Source organism: Physeter macrocephalus, chromosome 16, assembly GCF_002837175.3.
Source record: "Physeter macrocephalus isolate SW-GA chromosome 16, ASM283717v5, whole genome shotgun sequence".
Classification (NCBI taxonomy): Eukaryota; Metazoa; Chordata; class Mammalia; order Artiodactyla; family Physeteridae; genus Physeter; species Physeter macrocephalus.
Genome location: NC_041229.1, coordinates 32,537,721 through 32,556,967, shown reverse-complemented (window position 1 = coordinate 32,556,967; position 19,247 = coordinate 32,537,721). Strand labels below are relative to the sequence as shown.

At 33.7% G+C, this 19,247-nt stretch overlaps 1 protein-coding gene across 1 annotated transcript in view; it reads right to left on the bottom strand.

Annotated features, from left to right (window-relative positions):
• Positions 1–13,358: 13,358 nt before the first annotated feature.
• Positions 13,359–19,247, bottom strand: part of PGR (progesterone receptor) — a 101,928-nt gene continuing 96,039 nt past the window's right edge. Inside the window, exons 7-8 of the mRNA XM_024115327.3 lie at positions 16,841–16,998; positions 13,359–14,186 (exon numbers count right to left, since the gene is read on the bottom strand). Coding sequence (XP_023971095.1) covers positions 14,031–14,186; positions 16,841–16,998 — 314 coding nt within the window. The 3' untranslated portion in view covers positions 13,359–14,030. The remainder of the gene's footprint in view (positions 14,187–16,840; positions 16,999–19,247) is intronic.

Below are 19,247 nucleotides of genomic sequence, written 5' to 3'. Positions count from 1 at the left end.
TTTCTTTAAGATATATATATATATATATATATATATATATATATATATATATATATATATAAAGGCACTGTATTCTGGTAATTTTTATAGACCTAGAAGCTATCAGTTAACTGTTTAATCCAAAGTAATTTTCTGTCAATAAAAAGACCTGTTTTTAGAACTGCACAGACCATGTCAGTGAATTGCTTGAACAAAAATCTCTCTCTCTCTCTCTCTCTCTCTCTCTCTATATATATATATACACACACACACACACACACACACACATACATACATTTTTTTTCAGTAACTAAATCTGATTCAAATCTTTAGTCGTAAATTTAGTAGGGGAGGAGTGGAGTTTCTTATGATATTTAATGAATTCCTTAGCAGGGGCTATAATGTTGGGAAATTAGTGCTATTTTTATTTTGGTTTCCCCAGAAAAATTGACGTTTTCCCCCCAGGAGCTTTTTATAGTTCTGTTAAGAATGCCAAAGCCAATTCACATTCATGAGGCTTAAACAGACAGCAGCACATCTATTAATAAGGATTTTTAAAGTTTCTTCATTTCTCAAATAAAAACTCAAATTTCTCAAATTAAATCAAAAGATTTACTATGTAAGCCAGGAAAATTAATTTAATTTGGAAAAATGTGACAGAATCTCCTTTTCTTTTTGGAAGAGCAATAGTGCAAGAAATTGTTTTTCAAATTTACTGAACTACTCTGAACCTCTATTTTCTCTTCTGTAAAACGGAACTCATAATATTTAGCTTGCAAAGATTACAGTAAGAGCTAGAGATAATATATGTAAAGCTCCTCCCTAGTGCAAGACCTGGTGCATAGTAGCTACTCAAATAAGTAGCAGCTAAAAAAACTGCTTTTATTGAATGCATACTGATTACTGGTCTAAATAAATAGGAACTGATATCAACACAGATTAAAAGAAGTAGAAGCAGTGGGATTCTATGAATGAAGAATGAATATATACTCGTACCATATTTCATGGATGCTAGGGATGTTTTCTGACTTTATGAGGAGGTGTCAAGGGAAGATTTTCACACAACTGTGTATGACTTCAACTTGGCCAATGGCATTGTAAGATAGCATGAATTATAAGATGCATCCTGGTTTTATGATCTTAAAATGTGAAAAATCAACGAAAATAAATGATAGCTGGCTTCTGCCATAGGAAAAAAAATAAAATACACTAGGCAGGTCACGAAATACACTACCGACCTTACTACATACAATGGTAAAAAATGGTTAATGTTGGATTTTATTTTATTCCCGTTTTAAACATATTTCATTCACAAATCTGACTCAAGTGTTATTCGGAAAAAAATGGAATATTTAAAATTTTCAGGATGTTCTTCATGTGACAGAACAAGGACTACACAAAATAAGGACCTTACTTTTTTGTTCCATAGTAATTTTTGAGATGTAAGCAATATTGAAGTCCTTTAATGCCAAAAGAATAAAATTTTAGATTTTAAGTTAAAGCTAAACAGCTATTTTATGAATAGATTTTCCAATATTATTGTTTTAGTAAGCATATGTAAGAAATTCAGAAGTTCTTTCTTTTCCTACATATTGGGGAAAATTATTTATTGGGGAGAGAAAAAGAAGCTGTTAGTCTGGTTCTACAAAAATAATATAGATTTGATTATTCCAATCTGCCTCATATGGGAAACTGTCTCAGGTATGAGAATTGAAGAACTGTGGCTACTTAGACTGATAATTTTATTGATTTACATCTGATCACATTTCACTTGTAAGAGTCCATCCTTAATCTCATTTGCTGAAAAAATTTACTTTGATGAGTACCACACTACTGAATTTCACATGACCTAAAAAATTAAAAATTACTGTTGTTGAGGAGTTTATGTTAGATAAAAATCTAAATGTCCTCTGTACCCTTAATCATCTGTCTATTAAAGAAAAAGCCATTTAAGTTGGACAAAACACCTAGATAGTGCATACCATGCCAGGCACTACTCCAAGGACTTTATTTATGCTAACTCATTTAATCCTCATAACCTCCTATGAGAGAGATACAATACTGTGCCCATTGTACAATAAGGAAACTGAAGCAGAGACATGAAGTAGTTGGCAAATGGTGCAGCCTGGAATCAGACTGAGAGTGTATGGCTCTGGAACATGTGCTCTTCAATACCATGGTAAACTACTTCTCATATCACAGCATAATTATGGGCAGTTGATTTAATTCAGAATAAAAAGTTTGCTTTCTCATAGTTGTTTAAACTTATGAATTCTAAACTGCTCACAAATAACTGATGACAGATCTCTACATTTTATAAAGTATTCTATTTGTTTGAAATAGATCATTTATAAGATGAAATTTGACCTCATCTGATCAGGTAATATAATATTCTACCATTTAAATAAAATGTTGCTTTTAAAAAGTAGGTTGAGTGATATACATAGTCTTTAGCTTGTTATAGTGACTGACACCAGAGAATAGAGTGCCACATGCATTTACACTCATGGCCATTTACTATGTTTTCTCTTTATTCATTAGTTAACTTAAATGTAAGTTAGAAAAACTTCATCAACTACAAAAATCATATATTTATAAAAATATAGCATATGGTTTTATAGGCAAATATGAAGTTTCTCAACATCATTTAAGTTTGTAAATCTGAATACGGGGATATGTTTAATTTTAAAACTGAAAATACAGTGTTAAAAGAGAATAAATGAAATCTTTTTTTATGTTATAGGAAATAATTCAATAAAACTATTTTGTTTCTCCAAGTCTACTCCAAATGTAGGTGACTGAATAAGAAAGAAGTATGATGACTTTTCAAACAACATCTGGCATCTTAACTTCAGGAACTTAAAAGCAAGAAATCTGTTCTACTCTTTGTGTTGCAAAAGGCTTAGTACAGTTCCTTATATACTCTAGGCACTTATTTACCAAAGGAGAATATTTGCATATTTCCAGTGCTATATTAAATGATATTCATAGTAATGAAGCCAAATGCACAGTAATTGTCTGAAATACTTTATCAGATTACATTCTTTTTCACTTTTATGTTAAGTGCATTAAATTTCATATGAAAATAGATAATATTTGTATAATAAATATCAAACCTTTTACTTTACCATTGTGTGAGTAACCAAAACACTGCATTTTTGAATCTTATTAGAAAACAGTTGAGTGTATTTTGTCTTCACAAACAATTAGTTGGATTGAATTTAATTGTCTGAGAATCAGTCCTTGCTTCATTAAAATGTACACACAGTCACGGACACTATCTATATGATCTCACCATATGCCACGTACATTATTGTACAAGCTGAAACGTTGATTACAAATTTAAAGTGACTGGTAAAGAAGAATGTACTGATGATTCTTATGCACCTTGTATATAATTGTATTGAGGTTTTGGGTGCTCTAATTCATTAATAAAGACATATATAGAAATGTTTATTTTTTGTTATCACACAGAGTAGTAACAAGAATAATAAGAATTAGTGGTAAATTGTTTTTAAGAGAACATATTATTTGAAGATGATTCACTTCAAACTACCAGCCAATTTAATGTCAGACACCTGTCAAATGGAGCAGACTGACTCAGTTTTTTCATGTGAATCACGAAATATTTTCTCTGAAGTCCACTTTTAGTTTAAAAACAAAGATGGAATTTTGAACATTAGACTGAAAATAAGTATGTAACGCTATTGTTAGGTGCCCACTTCACCTAATTTTTATGGCTTTGCATTTGTCACCTAACCACCACCAGGGAACCAGTGCCAGGCATACAAAGAAGAAGAGTCTCACCCTCTCTGCAAAAACCTCAGATAAATTTCAAACATTGTCTTCTCCACTTAAAAATGAGGAGCTAGGTGTGTGAAACTGGACTCAAGTTGTATACAGGGGCTAAATATCTTTAAAGGTGTAAGTCTACTGTATTAACTTAAGACCCTACTATGTACTGAAAATAGGATAGAAGCAATGGGAACCAAAAGGGGGGTGGGTCTTGAGAGAGGAAAACGATGATTCTCTGCATCTCTTGCCAAATATTACACAAGTTTTACTATCAAGGAGTAAAGAGGATAACTGAATATTTCATCAATTTCAATATAACAAAATGTAAAAATCTACTATGTGCAAATAAGTCTACTAAATATTTCAGGTGAAGTACAAAGCATTAGATTGAAAATAAGTATGTGGTGATGTTGTTACAAGTCCATTATCCCATAAATTTTATAGCTATGTCTTTGTCACCAGCAAGTACCAGAGCTGTTAGACATACACAGGGGGAGGGAGAGTCTCATCCTCTTGACAGAAAACTTCATGTGAATTCCCAAAGCTCATCCAAAGAATATAGTTATTGAAAAAGATTCATCTTTGTGTTTTTCTTTTTGACACCTGACCCTTTTCCTAGTCAGTTAGAAGCAGCCATGTTGCTCCAAGAAGAATTCGAATTGTTACAGCAGAAAGGCTTAAAGGAAGTTGATGTTTAGCTTGTGATTCCACAATTGGTCTTTGAAATCTAGAGCAACACAAGTCTGGGGAATGGGACTTTCTCAAGATGAAAAAAAAATGGTCTTCTAAACCTCAAAGATCTCCTCAAGAGGTGGACTCAGAAAGAGTTCCTAGGAATAGATGAAGGAAACGCAAAGACCCAGGGGAAGACTCCAACAGACAGGAAGAGGAAGGGAGAGGCTTCTGTGATTCAGAAGAAGGAAGAGGAAGGGTAGGAAAATCAGATGACAGTGTCCCAGTTTTGAAGGAAGTGGGATGGGCAGCAGAACATCCAAACAAGTAAGGGGACGTCCAAGAAGACTGTGGCTTTTGTGATGCTGTAAAGTCTACAAGCATCTCAGAGAAGCTTGGATTCAGCATGGTGCCAGCTGGACGGTGGCTTAGAAGGCAGGTGGTGAGCCCTGGCTCTCCTGAAGGGGCAAGGTGACCACACACAGAAGCCAGATTGGGAAAGCAGCTGGGCCTAAGAAGGATAGGCTGAGCCAGCAAGGAATGGAAGATACAAAGTCAGAGAAGTCCCAGCACCCTGTAATACTGGAGAAGAGAGAACAGATGCGTTTATGAGCCAGCGACTTAAACATGAGGTGATAGCAGTGGGTTCTTATGACCAGGCATGGCAAGGGACTGGCAAGACCAGTGAGGACCAGGAGAAAGAAGACCCCTTCCCACTGCCACTGCCTGCACATTAGCATCTTTCTCTTCCTATCTGTCATTGATTAGTGTAAATGAAAAGGAAGAACAGCCCTTGATGGAAACTGAATGAGGTAATTCAAAAAAAGGCTCTTCGAAACTGAAAGCTGTAGATATATTATTTTCATGTGCCAAGTTTGTTCCCCATTCTATCACTCACCAGCCTTCCTTCTTCAACTCCCCACACTCTGTGAAGTCATGAAAAAGTCTTTGTGCAGAAGATATCATCAGGAAGTCAAGACTCCTTACAAAGAACTAAGCATTTTTTGTGTGTATTATTTTGTAACTATACTGGATAATGGCATCTGAAGAAGGATCTATACAAAGGATGTATTAATTTTTTCTTAGTTTAGTACAGCACAGTTTCCCTTTCTTTCCCATCTGCTGATTCTTAAGCTGTTCTAGTCTTACCTTTGTGCAAAAACCAGGATATTGAGATTTAATAGACTTGCAAAGGTGGGAATATTGGTGGAGGGGTAGAGATTGTTTGAGTAGATAGGATTCTAGAACTTGGTAAACTAAGTTTCTTAGTTTTTATTGTCTTTATTGATGAAAATTTTGAAATTTCAACACAGCAGCAGAATAAATAGGCATCTGACCTTGTGTTTGACAATTGATATGGCACATTTCACCTATTTCCATAAATTCTGTCAATATTTCTAAGTTATGTTTTTTTTAAACCTCTGGAAAACTAGGGAGGAGGTGATGATCCCCTCCAACTCTTCATGTTTATGACCATCATTTTCTGCCAGAATACTGCAACTTCCTAAAAAATGTTCTCTCTGCCTCCAGGATTATCCATCTCCAGCTCTTTTCTCCATATTGCAGTGAGAGTGAGTTTTATTATACACCAATCTGAATTATGCTGCTCTCCTGATTAAACAAGAATCAAGACTACACAATTTAACATGGTGTACAAGACCACTAATGACCTGGACCTTGTTTGCTTCAGCCTCATCATCAGCCCCCATGACATACTCTCTCTCACCATCAGTTCTGTGCATATGCTGTTACCTCCTGTTTGGAATACTCTTCTCTTCCTGCCTTTGGCATTTTCTGATTCTGCATGCTTACCTCCTGTTTGGAATACTCTTCTCTTTCTGCCTTTGGCATTTTCTGATTCTGCATGCTTAGTTAATTATTAAACCACTTTTAGATCATAGTTTAGACCTTTTCCCAAGATGCCTTTGTCCACTCTTAAATTCAAGCTAGGTGCCCCTCTTAGGTGTTCCAGTGGTTCCCTGTACTTCCTCTACCATGACATTCGACATACAATATTGTAACTCTCTATCTACCTGTATCTAGTTCCCATCCAACTGTAAACTCAGAGAATGTAGGATTGCTGTCTAATGTATTCATTGCTTATCTTCACAATCCGGTTAAATGACTGGCATACCACACAATAATGCTTTGTAACTAGTTGCTGAAGAATAAAATGACTCCTAAAAAAGATAAATAAATTTAAAAAATGACTCCTAAAGTAAGACTTTTCAACTTTGCAAAAAAACCCACAATATTTTGTTGTTGTTTTCAGGGCTTTTTTTCCTTCTGTTAACATAGATAACTGAGAGTCAGCTACTTTATGTTGATATAAACTATTAATAAAAAGTTTGTAGTTTCAGAATTGAAATGGATAATTTGGTCCTAATCTTTTTCCTCCCTCCCTTCCCCCTTCCTTCCTTCTTTCCTTTCTTCCTTCCTTCCCTCTTTAATTCTTCCTTCCCTTCTCTCTTTTTCTCTCTCCTTCGCTTTTTGTCTCTCTCTCCCTCTCATTCTCCCCTCTCCTCTTTCTCTCCCTGCTTTTTAAGTGTTGACACCTAATTGATTGACAGCTAAACAGAAACTTAGAGATCAGTGATTTTTTTCTAAACTATGTAGCCTCAAATTAGAAAATGGACATCGTTCTTAAAAAGCAAAAAACAAGCCTGTGAGCATAATTTATGTTTTATATGCTTGGATAGTGTGTGATTATTTCTCTAACATTTAGCATTGTTATCACTGTAGATAATCACCGTGTTTTGTATCATCAGCATTATTGTTTGCTCACTAATCAAGGGAAAAATATTTAAACTACTGTTTAGAGAAGTTCTCCATTTCACTTTTGTAAGTTATATTTACTCCTTAGAAAATAGGAAGAACTTTTATATATTTTTTCTGTTTTTTTTTTTTCCAAATTCCAATGAAAAGCTTTTTTTAAAACTCTTTGTCCTGACTTTTCTTCTGGTTATGCATGTATCAGAAAAAGTTAAAATGCACATAACACTCAGGTCATAAGAAGATACTTTATTGGTTAAAGTGATGAGTTCTAAAGACTGCTATGTGAAAATCTCTTTCTACCCCCAGTTATATTAAGTATAGGACTTAACCATTTTAAGTAAATTTTGGATACTATTTTTACCCTATGGAGAACAAGCAGAGCCGCTTATCTCTGTTTTGACGAGAATATGGTATGATTATATTAACTCTACGTAAAACTTTTGGTGTTTCTCATGAATTTTAAAGCCCTTAGTATGATAGATGTCCATTGATTATTTTGCTACTATATATTTTAAAAACCAATTTTTAATTTACCAAGTTAAAGCTGCACAAAAACCATCAAATCAGTGTGGACATAATTGATATGCTACTCAGCAACCCTGATATGTCTTTGAATAGTAAACCATGAAGAAAACAAAGCAACTATTTCTTAATAGGAATACAGTTTAGTGGGGAGATACTTTAAAATATAAGCTTTTCTGAGGGAGGGGGTTAGTAAAAGACTAATGGCAAAAAGTTTTAAACCACTCCTTTCAATAAATAATTCATAACAACAACAAAAACCTCTCACAGGTAAGTAAATTTCATAGAAAAAGAGATGTTAAACTTTATATATAATTGACACGAGGAAAACATTTAAGTAGGTTTCATTTAGAATAAGTTATGTTTGCTAAATTGGATATATTAGGATTTGATGTATTAAGAGCAATTTCAAAAGATTATAAAAATAAGCTACAGTGTATGCCTGCCTTAACAACTATTTACAATACCATTTAAATATTTTGCTCAAATATATCTAAATGTTGACCGTGATACTGATGTCACACTGCAGTTAATAATTTAATTTTCTTTAAAGCAATGGACAGGGTAAGCTTTCTTAGCTGCTTAATTCACATTTCTCTGAAAGTCTTTTGTCAGTTAAAGCTTTCAACCAGCTAAAAGTAATGCTTTCCCCTTCTCTCTGTGAGTGGAAAGAAGCAAACAAACACGTGTTTAACAGTAAGGTCAGCATGACATAAAGCAACAAGAGCCAGTAAACTGAAAATGAGGTTGACATTTTGGGACTAATCCAGCAGTCCTGTAATACTCTTCCAAACTCCACAGCTGCACAGGGCTGTGGACAAGCCTAGGCGCAGCCTCCAGGCAAGTGCCCGGAGCAATGCCTTGGAATGTGATCAACTCCAAGAAGAGGAGCAGATCCCTTTGTATTTGTCTTTGCTTTGGCTATAGGATACTTAGGTAATGTACATGTTAAATCACTGCTACTATGAAATGCTGCTATTTAACTTATCATCAATGCCCTCCAAATTCTCAAATCTTCTCTAATGACAGGGAGGAATTATTAAAGAAAATTAACAATTATTAAAGGAATTAATTAAATAAATTATTAAAATAATTAAAGAAAACTACTCTTGGCTTTTTTTTTTTTCAAATTTTTAAGCCACCCTGTTTCACGCCTAACTCTGGAGGTACAGGTTTTATTGGCCCCAAGTAACTGATGGTCTGTAGGGACTTTTCCTGAATTTATATGGGGATGTGATCCAACCTGAATGCAATTATCTTGGCCCAGTTCACATTCTTGATTCATACTATGGATATAGACCAAGCCAGGCTGGATTGGATTCCATAATGTGAAGTAAGTAGTCATTTATTTTACTGCTTTTTATTCAATTTTTGGATTTGATAAGGACCAGGGAGTATGGAATAATGGTACATTAAGTAGATAATGGATGCTAGATGGAGACAGAGACTGTCTTTTCACTAAACATTGAGTAAGGAAAATACAGCGAAACCACAGAAATCAAGCAATTTTCTCTTCATTAAAATCATTACATGATTTAGTCTAGTGTGGATAAGCAATTTAGGACTTGGCAAACTTGTGAGATTTTCTGGCTATGTATTTCCTGTAAAATTTGAGATGTGAAAATTCCCCCTATCCAATGGGTATTTAAAAGGCATACTTTGAGGAAAAGATAGTTATGCCCTTTCTTGGGTTGTCTGCCTGTCCATTTAACTTTATCAGTAGAGACATGGTTGTTGAATTCTTGAGTATAAAAATGAGGTATCTTTAAATTTAAAAACAAAATTTTTTTTTAAAATTTTGAGTGCTTATACATAATGCTCTGGAGATTGTAAAGATACTTAAAAGGATTCATATTCTATCCTGAAATCTGGTGGGTAAAGGGTAAGTGTACATGAGAGAAATTGCTCAGGTATTCACAGAAAAAACTCCAGAAATGTAATAGCTATCTCACCAAAGGAATGCAAGATCAAGGCAGACATAAAGATCTCTCCTGGGAATTTTATACCATAGTCTTAAGGATAGAAAGTTATTTGGGGAGTTGATGACTTTATCATGATTTCTAGGCCCATTGTTCCTTTTTGAAGAATTAGTACCATAGTAAAAATAATCTAAGCATGTAGTATATAGCATAGATTTTTGGAAGGGCTGTGTTTTAGTCAAGCTCTCTATATTTTAAAGAAATACTTTTTTAAAAAGGTCAAAATCAGTACTATTACTCTTAATATTATAATCAAAGGGTGATAGGCTCTTTAGATTTTGGATAAAGCAGGCCTCAAACTCAAAAGACTATATATTTTTCAGAGGAAGAAATTAATTGAAGACTTTTGAGCTCTAATTTCAAATCAAATATATTAAATATTCATATGTACATACAGATAGCAATAAAGCAACTTCATTTTCTAGATTCCTTGGTTTCACTATAGAATATACCAGATTAATTTGATAAAATCATAACCAGAACTATGGCTTAATGAAAACATAATAATAGCAGTTACTATTTCTGAACACCTGTATACTTTTTCATTTTCATTTCCATTAATCACAAAACAATTAGCAAGGCAGGTTTAATCAGAGAGGTTAATGACTTGCTCAAGCTCATCCAGGTACTAAATGGCAGAGAAATGGAGTGCAGGCCTGGATCAGCTCTCTACACAGTTCTCATTGTCAAATATATCACTGTAGCTATGGATAATTTAGAAGTTACAGGTTGACCTGGTATGGCTATTTGAAAGGCATTGTTTTTGTAGAAAACATATTGACCACCATATTTGCATATTGTTTGTGTTGTAACAAATTATTTTGTTAAATGTGAAAAATAATAGTACTGCCCAATATAAAAGTGACATATTTTTTAAGAAAAACACAATTGTTATGTAACAACTGACATTGGAGGTATAATTGCTTCAGACTCAAATGGCTTCTCAAACCTTTTTAAGGGAAATATTTTTATTAACTCAATAATCTATTTCAGTACCCTTCAAGTATTTTCTGATATATAACCTGTCTTCTTATGATTTAATTTCATTTTAGAGCCACCAGAAAAACATGACCTATAAAATTAAGATAAAGGTTATGGCTACTACATAGCAATGGAGACATTAGTTGGCAGGAATTTGTAGAGAAAAAGATTTAGAGGCTAGATATCTTCCCTTTGATGATGTCATGTTCTTTTCCAAAAGCTTTCTTTCATCTTTTAAACCTTAACCTGAAATATTAAATCCTAGTATTTAGACATCTAGGTTTTCTTGTGCTAACAGCAGGCACTCAATTAATATTTATTGAATGAAATCAGAGATGAGAAAATTTTGTATACTGAGGTTTATAATACAAAACAATTTAGGGCTACTTAAATATAAGAAACAATTGTGTTTGTGGAATTTTTCTTAAGGAGGGAACTAATACGCCATTCCATTTTAAAATTTAGAACAGGGAGCATAAAATGTGTTCTTAATAAATAAATAATGTACTTATATTCTCCTATGTTATAGTCAGTACAAGGAGAGAGCTCACAAAGTAGGAAGGAAAGGTGGAAAATTTAAAGAGATGAAGTTAGGGAGCATGGGAATCGAACGTGATAAAGCCATGTGTACAGAAATATGCCCCGATGTAACAAAAGAAAGACAGAACCATGGAGATATCAAACCCAGAGACTATGTCATTCAACTCCCAGCCGAGGAACGCTATTGTCCTATCTCAAAGTGGCTCTCAGACTAGTAGTAGAGTAACAATACAGAATAACCCACTATTGTGATCCAGATGTGCACAAAATACAAGCGGATCCTTAGGAGGAAACAAGTCACTATCTGGAAGATGCAGGGAACACACAACAGAAGTAATGTTTGGCTGAGTCTTGAAGGTTGAGATAGGACTGGTATCAAAGGGGGGAAATTAAGGCAGAAGATTGGTGGTAAAAAGATTTGTGTGGCTGGAACATAAGACGAATGTATGACAGAGGAAAATAAAGGGAGTAAAGTTACAGAAATTGATGCTTCAACACCATTTCAGAGTGACTATCATGTGCCTGCATTAATAAGAAGAGTGGACCAATTAAAATATAATCTCTGAGGCTGGAGCCCAGGAAAGGGTATTGTTAAAAAGCTCCCCTGGAGACCGTAATGTGCAGCTATAGTTGAGAAGCACTGCAGTAGGCAACTGGAAATCAGTGAACATTTTCACGTGAGGTAATGGCAAAATTAGATCTTTTTAGGAAAATAACTTTGGCCTGGAGAATGGAGACAGAATGAGTCTGTGTGTGTAAGACTTTGAAGGACTAAAGAGCAGTCCACAGTCTATTATAATACATATGTAGTCACAGAAAAAGACATGTAGATAGACATACTAAGGAACAGACCATTTTTATACTAATGTTAAGACTACTTGGAATTCTTGGGTTAAACTCTTATTGAAAGTTATAACCAAGCATTATAAAATTTGTATATTATCTATTTGCCACATGGACCTAAAGAACCCAAGCCAAGGGCCCTGGTTGGAACTTGTTTTAATCCCTATTTCACATCCCTTATGAGGATTCACTGTTTACACATGCTCTGTAGTTAATTCATTTTGAAAATTGAAGAAGTTATTGGCAAGAAACAGTTATGGTAACATTATCATGCCAATTTTTTTGATCAGATGAAATCACTTTATCTTGTTTTGGGGGTCATATTACTATTCATTAAGATTATTCTATATTACTTTCCCTTGGTAAACTGCAAGTATTTATCAGTTGAAGGGAATGGATAATTTAAAAATGCATTGAGAAATCAGACACTTCAGTAAATGTTTTCTATATTGTTTTCAGAGTTTCTTTGATTTTCTCATTAGCAACTATTAATCTGAATAAGGTAGGATGTTTTATTTGTAAGGTAGCATCCAATTTTAAAGAAATTTCAAAAAAGAATTGTCTACTAGTTTCTCCAAGCTGTTAAAAATTATATATATATATGCTTAAAATTGGTATAAATTATTTTATCTAGGAAAAAAAGTTATAGGTTTTGATTTTTACCAGTGGTTCTTCCTGTTTTATGTATGTGTGTGTGTATTTTTTTTTTAATGGGTCTTCAGTGACACCTCAGAAAAGAACTCTTGTTTCTCTCCTAAAGGGATATTTTCAGCTCATATAACAATGTGAATTGTGGGTTTTCTAGTTATTGTAATTGGTTGTATTATTTTCAGCCAGTTTCTAGTGTTTCCTGAAATATCTCTTAGATTGGATCAGAGACACTCAAAATTTTTTAAGTGTGATTTGTCCAATATGTCCTACTGAGTGGAGAAAGAGAGTAATATTTCTCTCTTTTTTTTTCTTCCCTCCTTTTTTTTTCTTCCCACATTTCCTCCCTCCCTGCTTGCCTTCCTTCCTTTCTTCTTTGATTTGAGAAGTAAGAAGCTCTCACCGAAAGGAACATTCTACTGGAAAGTTATTATTACACCATTATTAAAGGTGAGACTCAGTAAGGTTAAGTGACTTTCCACACGCCCTAGATGTAAGGAGTGGAGTTAGGCCACAGACTCTCTGACTTCCTACTTCCTCCTTCGATACAGAATACCTTATTACAGGACAATTCCCCAAAAAAGATTAGTGAAATACTACAAAACCCATAATGCTCTTGTCATATGCTATGGCTCTCCTTAATAACTTTCTTAGAGATTTGTGTTTCCAATCTGGGAAACAGTCTTAACATATAAGCTGGTTATCCTAGTTTGAGGAGCATCAATCTATTTCAAGAATTTTAAACTCTTTTTCTGTATATTTTTTGCATTAAAAACCCTTTGGAGAATCTGATTAAGGTTATAAATTTCCTTCTCATGAAAATGTATATACACTCATATAGACAGAATTTTGCATACCATTTTAAGGTTTCATTTTTGTAAATATAATTAGGGATCCAAAGGGAGCTATATAGAAAGAACATATAATAACTTTTTATTTTTATGTATAAGATTTCTTTTTTCTCTAAGGTAGAAGATTTGTTATATGTGAAAGTTAAAAATCTCACCTAAATGGTATGAAATGATATGAATAAGATTAACTTTAACAATCAACCTAATACTTTTTCAATCTTGTAAACTCTTAAAGAAAATATGGGTACACGAAAACACTAAAAATTCAAATTATGCTTTATAAAGGAAATCAATTAAACCCCACAACTTTTATCTGAAATTTACACAGTACGATATGTTATAAATGTAAGGCTTTGAGAAGAACATTGTAAAAACTTGAGACCTCATAATCCTGACCAAAACAAAAACAGACAAAATTTAATTTTTTTAAAGATAAAAACGGCATTCACTTTTTATGAAAGAGAAGAGGTTTCACCATCCCTGCCAAGATCTTGGGTAATTGTGCAGCAATAACCTCAGACATCATTTCTGGAAATTCAACACTCAGTGCCCGGGACTGGATAAATGTATTCAAGCAGTACAGATGAAGTTGTTTGACAAGCTGTTGGTTTAACAAATGGATAAGAAACATGTAAGAAAAATAATATATTCATATACTATACAAACATGGCAGCTTATTTTTCTAATAATAGAAATACTTAAGATGTTTTTTTCTTACTTAACTGAAAACATCTCCCTCCACTTTCTAGCATAATATGTAAAATATTACATACTCATGACAAAATATCCTAATATATAGAAAGATTTAAAGAAATGAAAGTATTCTGTAATCCCACAGGATAACCAGTGTGAACATTTTGGTATATTTCAAGGTTTTTTTTTTAATACATACTCAGGTATACACATAATATACACACATGCATATATATTTCCATAAATGAAATTATTTTATAGTCTATTTCTTAATCCAGCTTTTTCATATAACAACATACAGACAATATATAGACTCTTCTATTTCAGTACAAACAACCCAGCATAATCCATTTTAATCTAATTTTGTCAAAGTAATTCATGTACATAATTTTGAAAGTCAGCTAGTACTCGAAGACCTATAGCAACAAAAACAACAGCAGCAACAACACAGATGTAACCACTTTAAACTTCTTTAGCCTGTGTCATTTGATATTTATCTGTGTATTTCTAATAAATTTTATTTTCCAAAGTTTACATTATTAAGTTTCTATTAAATGAGGATTTAGCTCTCTTGTACTATATACCCCCCTCCTCAACTACACACACTTTCTCTTCTCTCCATTCTCTATATAGTTATATCTCAATTTTTGGCTAAATCGATATCTAACATTTATATTACAAAGATTTTTGTTTCCTACTGGATTACATTTTCTTTCTTATATGACTTACTTTAATTTTGCTAGGGCTAATCACCTTATGTTTCTGTTCCTTTGTTTTTTCTATATCACAAAGCCATAGTCAAATTTTCTGACAGAATTGTAAAGACTCACTTCAATATGTTCATGCAATTGGTAATAGCTCAGTTCCATTTTTTTCTTGGTATTAGTGTCCTGAAATCCTCTGCATTAGTTAGTGTGCTGGGACACCCCTTTGCATCTCTCTTGGGTTGAATCTTCTACTTTGGCTTACTCCAGTGTTTTGTTGTAAGAAATCCTGCAGGTGCCCTTGAGAAAGTTTGTATTTGAGGTACCTTGAGAAAGTTTGTATTTGAGGTAATCTCTATGAGATCTTGCAAGTCTGAAAGTACTTTTATGATGCCATCATATTTGTTTGATGGTTTGGCTGGTAAAAATCTTGTTGAAGATTTTTCTTTCCTTGTAAATTCTGAAGGTATTGCTCCATTGTTTTCTGGGTTCCAGAGAAGTCCAACATCATTCTGAATCCTGATGATTTGATGTGACTTATTTCTTTTTTCATTGGTATATTTTATGATACCCTCTTTATTCCAGGTATGCTGAAATTTTACAATGTGCCTTGGTTCAGTTGTGCTGTGCGTGTATACTGGGCCCTTACACTCAGAAAACTTATATCCTTCAGTTCTAGCAACTTTTCTTTTATGATTTCTTACATAATTTCCTCACATTGATTTTCTCTCTTCTCTCTTCTGGAAATTACTACTAACTGGAGAATGGAACCCCATGGATTAATCCCCTAAATTTGCTATCTCTCTACTTTTTCATATCTTTATCTTTTTTGTTATTTTTTCTGGGTTTTCCTGAGATTTATATTTCCTGAGTTTTATATTTATATTGAATTTTTAATTTCTGCTCTTCTTTAATTATCCAAAAGTGTTTTCTTGCTAAATGTTCCTTTTTAAATGTTTTCTATTCTTGTTTCATGGATGCAACATCATTCTTATTTCTCTGAATATCTTAATTTTTTGAAGCTTTCTTCTATTTTCTGCACTCTTGCTTTTTCCTTTAAGTTACATTTTTTTTCGGTTTATTTTGCTCTCTGCCTTACATTTTAGAGGCTTTATCTAAATGGCTAATAATCTTGGCTGTCAGTTCATATTCAGCAGTGAGGCCTCAAATTTGACCTGGTGAGTAGAGAGATTTTTTTATGCTTTGTTGTTATTTTAGTGTGATTTCTGAACACAGTAGTGATAAAAGCTTGTAGGCAATGTCTTGACTAACCCCATATATCTTATTTTATTTACCCAGTTTTGGTGTCAGGTATTTCTAGAGTTTTTTTTCCTCTTCTATAGGCAATGATGCATACATATCTTAAATACTTGTCTAATTATTTATTTAAGATAAGTCCTAAAAAGTAGGAATTTGAAAAGCACACAAACTTTAACTACTGCTACATGCTGCCAGATTGTCCATTAGCATTGTTACTGACTTATAACTCCATCCAAAATGGTATGAGAGTCTTATTCTCCACATCCATATCTTTGCTTTTCCTGTATACATAAAATCTTTTCTAGCTTAAGACAAAAACATTTGAGAGCATATTCAGAAAAATGTATCACAATTCCTATCAACCATTAAATTACTCTCAAATTATACAAATACTAGTAAAAGGATATTTGGGTGATCTACAATGAAAATGAAAAAAGCATAATATAAATTCTGAGTGGTATGATGCAGGTTTTTAAAATGTAAGTACAAATATAAATTTGAAGAAAACACATGAAGTAAAATTTATATTTCACATTTAAGAAGTTATAGATATAATTCAGAAAATAATCATTAATATTCTAGAAAACAAAATACTTACATCATGCAAGTTATCAAGAAGTTTCGTAAGTTGGTAGAAACGCTGTGAGCTAGGGACAACTCCTTTTTGCCTCAAACCAATTGCCTTGATGAGCTCTCTAATGTAGCTTGATCTCATCTCTTCAAACTGGCTTTGACTTCTTAGTCCTTCCAAAGGAACTGCAAGATAATTACAAGTGGCAGTTATATTTAAAAAAGATGACACTAGCAGTTTATAATATAAATTTCTGAGCTGTATAATGATTTATTTTGATTTGCAACTCTAGATACAAACATCTTAAATAGGAAAAGTTTTAGAACATGTAAACTTCTAGTTCTTTTGAAGAATATGATAAGAACAACTAGGTAAGTTAAAGAACATTTCAGCTTACCTATTTTAGAGCTATTACCATTTGCTCAAAAGAGCGCCTGACATTATTCTACATTCCTGTCTAAAATACTTAGTTTGATTTAGTTTACAACTACATGTATGCTGGTTCTTTTTTGTCTTTGTCTCCTTCCTGCTGATATGAGAGAAAGCCATTGATATTTGAATTTTCTCTTATATTCAGCCACTTGGTTTTATTCTATTTATTCATTTATTTATATTTTTAAATCTAACAGCTTTTGTTTGATTTTTTTTTCGGTTTAAGACAATATTATATTCAAATAATAGCTTCATTTTCTCCTTTCCAACAGTTGTAGCTCTCATTTCTGCTTCATGGTTCAATGCATTGTTTAAGACTTCCAGAACAATATTAAAAAATAATAGTAATGGTAAATACCCCTATTTTGTTGCTGATTTTATTGAGAATGCCTCTCATTCCTATTATGATGTTAACTGGTAATTTATATATCTACCTCTGAAATCCTTAATTCATACATCCAAATGTTGGGCACAACTTCCTACTCTTATGACTAGTTCTCTTGTTTCCACTACATAGTCAATTTACCTATTGCTTTTCTCCTAAATCTTTTCGGTCCTTCTGTTGTCACTTGTCTGAGATGTCCTGGTTGATTTCTTTAGCAACTCTATTACCAGAACTCCCAATTTCCTTGTTTCCTTTTACTTTGGTCTCACTTGTCCTACAAACAAATCTTCAAACTGAAGTGAAGTTTCTGACTTTTTCTGCAACTACATCCAGATTGCTGAAAGAAAAATCACATAATCTCTGGATTTATGATCTTGACCCTTAGCAATATTTCTATAGAGAAGTGTACTTCATTTGAGCAAAGCCAACCGTATGTGTCCAGAAAAGGGAAATAAATAAGCCTTTTTCAAAAACTCCTACTTTATTCCCTCTACCCGAATCAGACCTTGGCTTCCACTTCCCTTGGAAAAAAGATGGCCACAGATAACAAACAGATAGAAACCAAAAGTTAATTCTTTGGTTTTGAGTTTTCAAGAGCTCACATCCTGAGTATAAAAGGGATTTAGGGGCTTCCCTGGTGGCACAGTGGTTGAGAGTCCTCCTGCCGATTCAGGGGACACGGGTTTGTGCCCCGGTCCGGGAGGATTCCACATGCCGCGGAGCGGCTGGGCCCATGGGCCATGGCCGCTGGGCCTGCACGTCCGGAGCCTTTGCTCCGCAGCAGGAGAGGCCGCAACAGTGAGAGGCCCGCGTACCGCAAAAAAAAAAAAAAAGGATTTATAAAGGTAATCTTGGCAATATGAGATTTTTGCTCCAATTGAAAACTTAACCGTTGTACATAAATTTGTATGTATATGCTATGTGTATCTATGATCTTGTCCCTTTACTTCATATGCCAGCTATTTATTTTTTAATTTTCCATTTTAACCTTTTATTACTTTAAAAAAAATTTTTTTTTTTGGCTGCACCACATGGCATGTGGGATCTTAGTTCCATGCCCCCTGCATTGGAAGCTCAGAGTCTTAACCACTGGACCACCAGGGAAATCCCTATAGCAGCTATTTTAAACATCCATAACTCTTTTTACACTTCCCAACCAATCCTCAAATCTCCCTCACTCTTAAACATGACTATAAAATTATTTTTTCTTCTGATTACTGAAGTACTGTCTTCTCATTGGGCTTTAAAGAGTTGGAAAACTAGTAACCCAAAGCCCTCACTCTATCCATCTAAGTGTTTAGGACCAGACTTGAACCAATTATCCTCTTTACAAGAGAAGCGGGCCTAATTCCACACTGCCTCATTCTTTTAGTATCAACACTAACAACATGCTCCTAGGATATGATAATCTAATCACTAGGCTCTCATCCTATGCTCCTGGGATATCTCTGAAAATTATCCTCCTCTCCTACTCTCTTCCCTAGATTTCAGATCTATGATGAACCAGCTCTCCAAAAAATTTCTATTTCCTTTGAGCTCTTTACATTGTCATTGTTTTCTTTTTTTTTTTTTTTTTTTTTGCGGTACGCGGGCCTCTCACTGTTGTGGCCTCTCCCG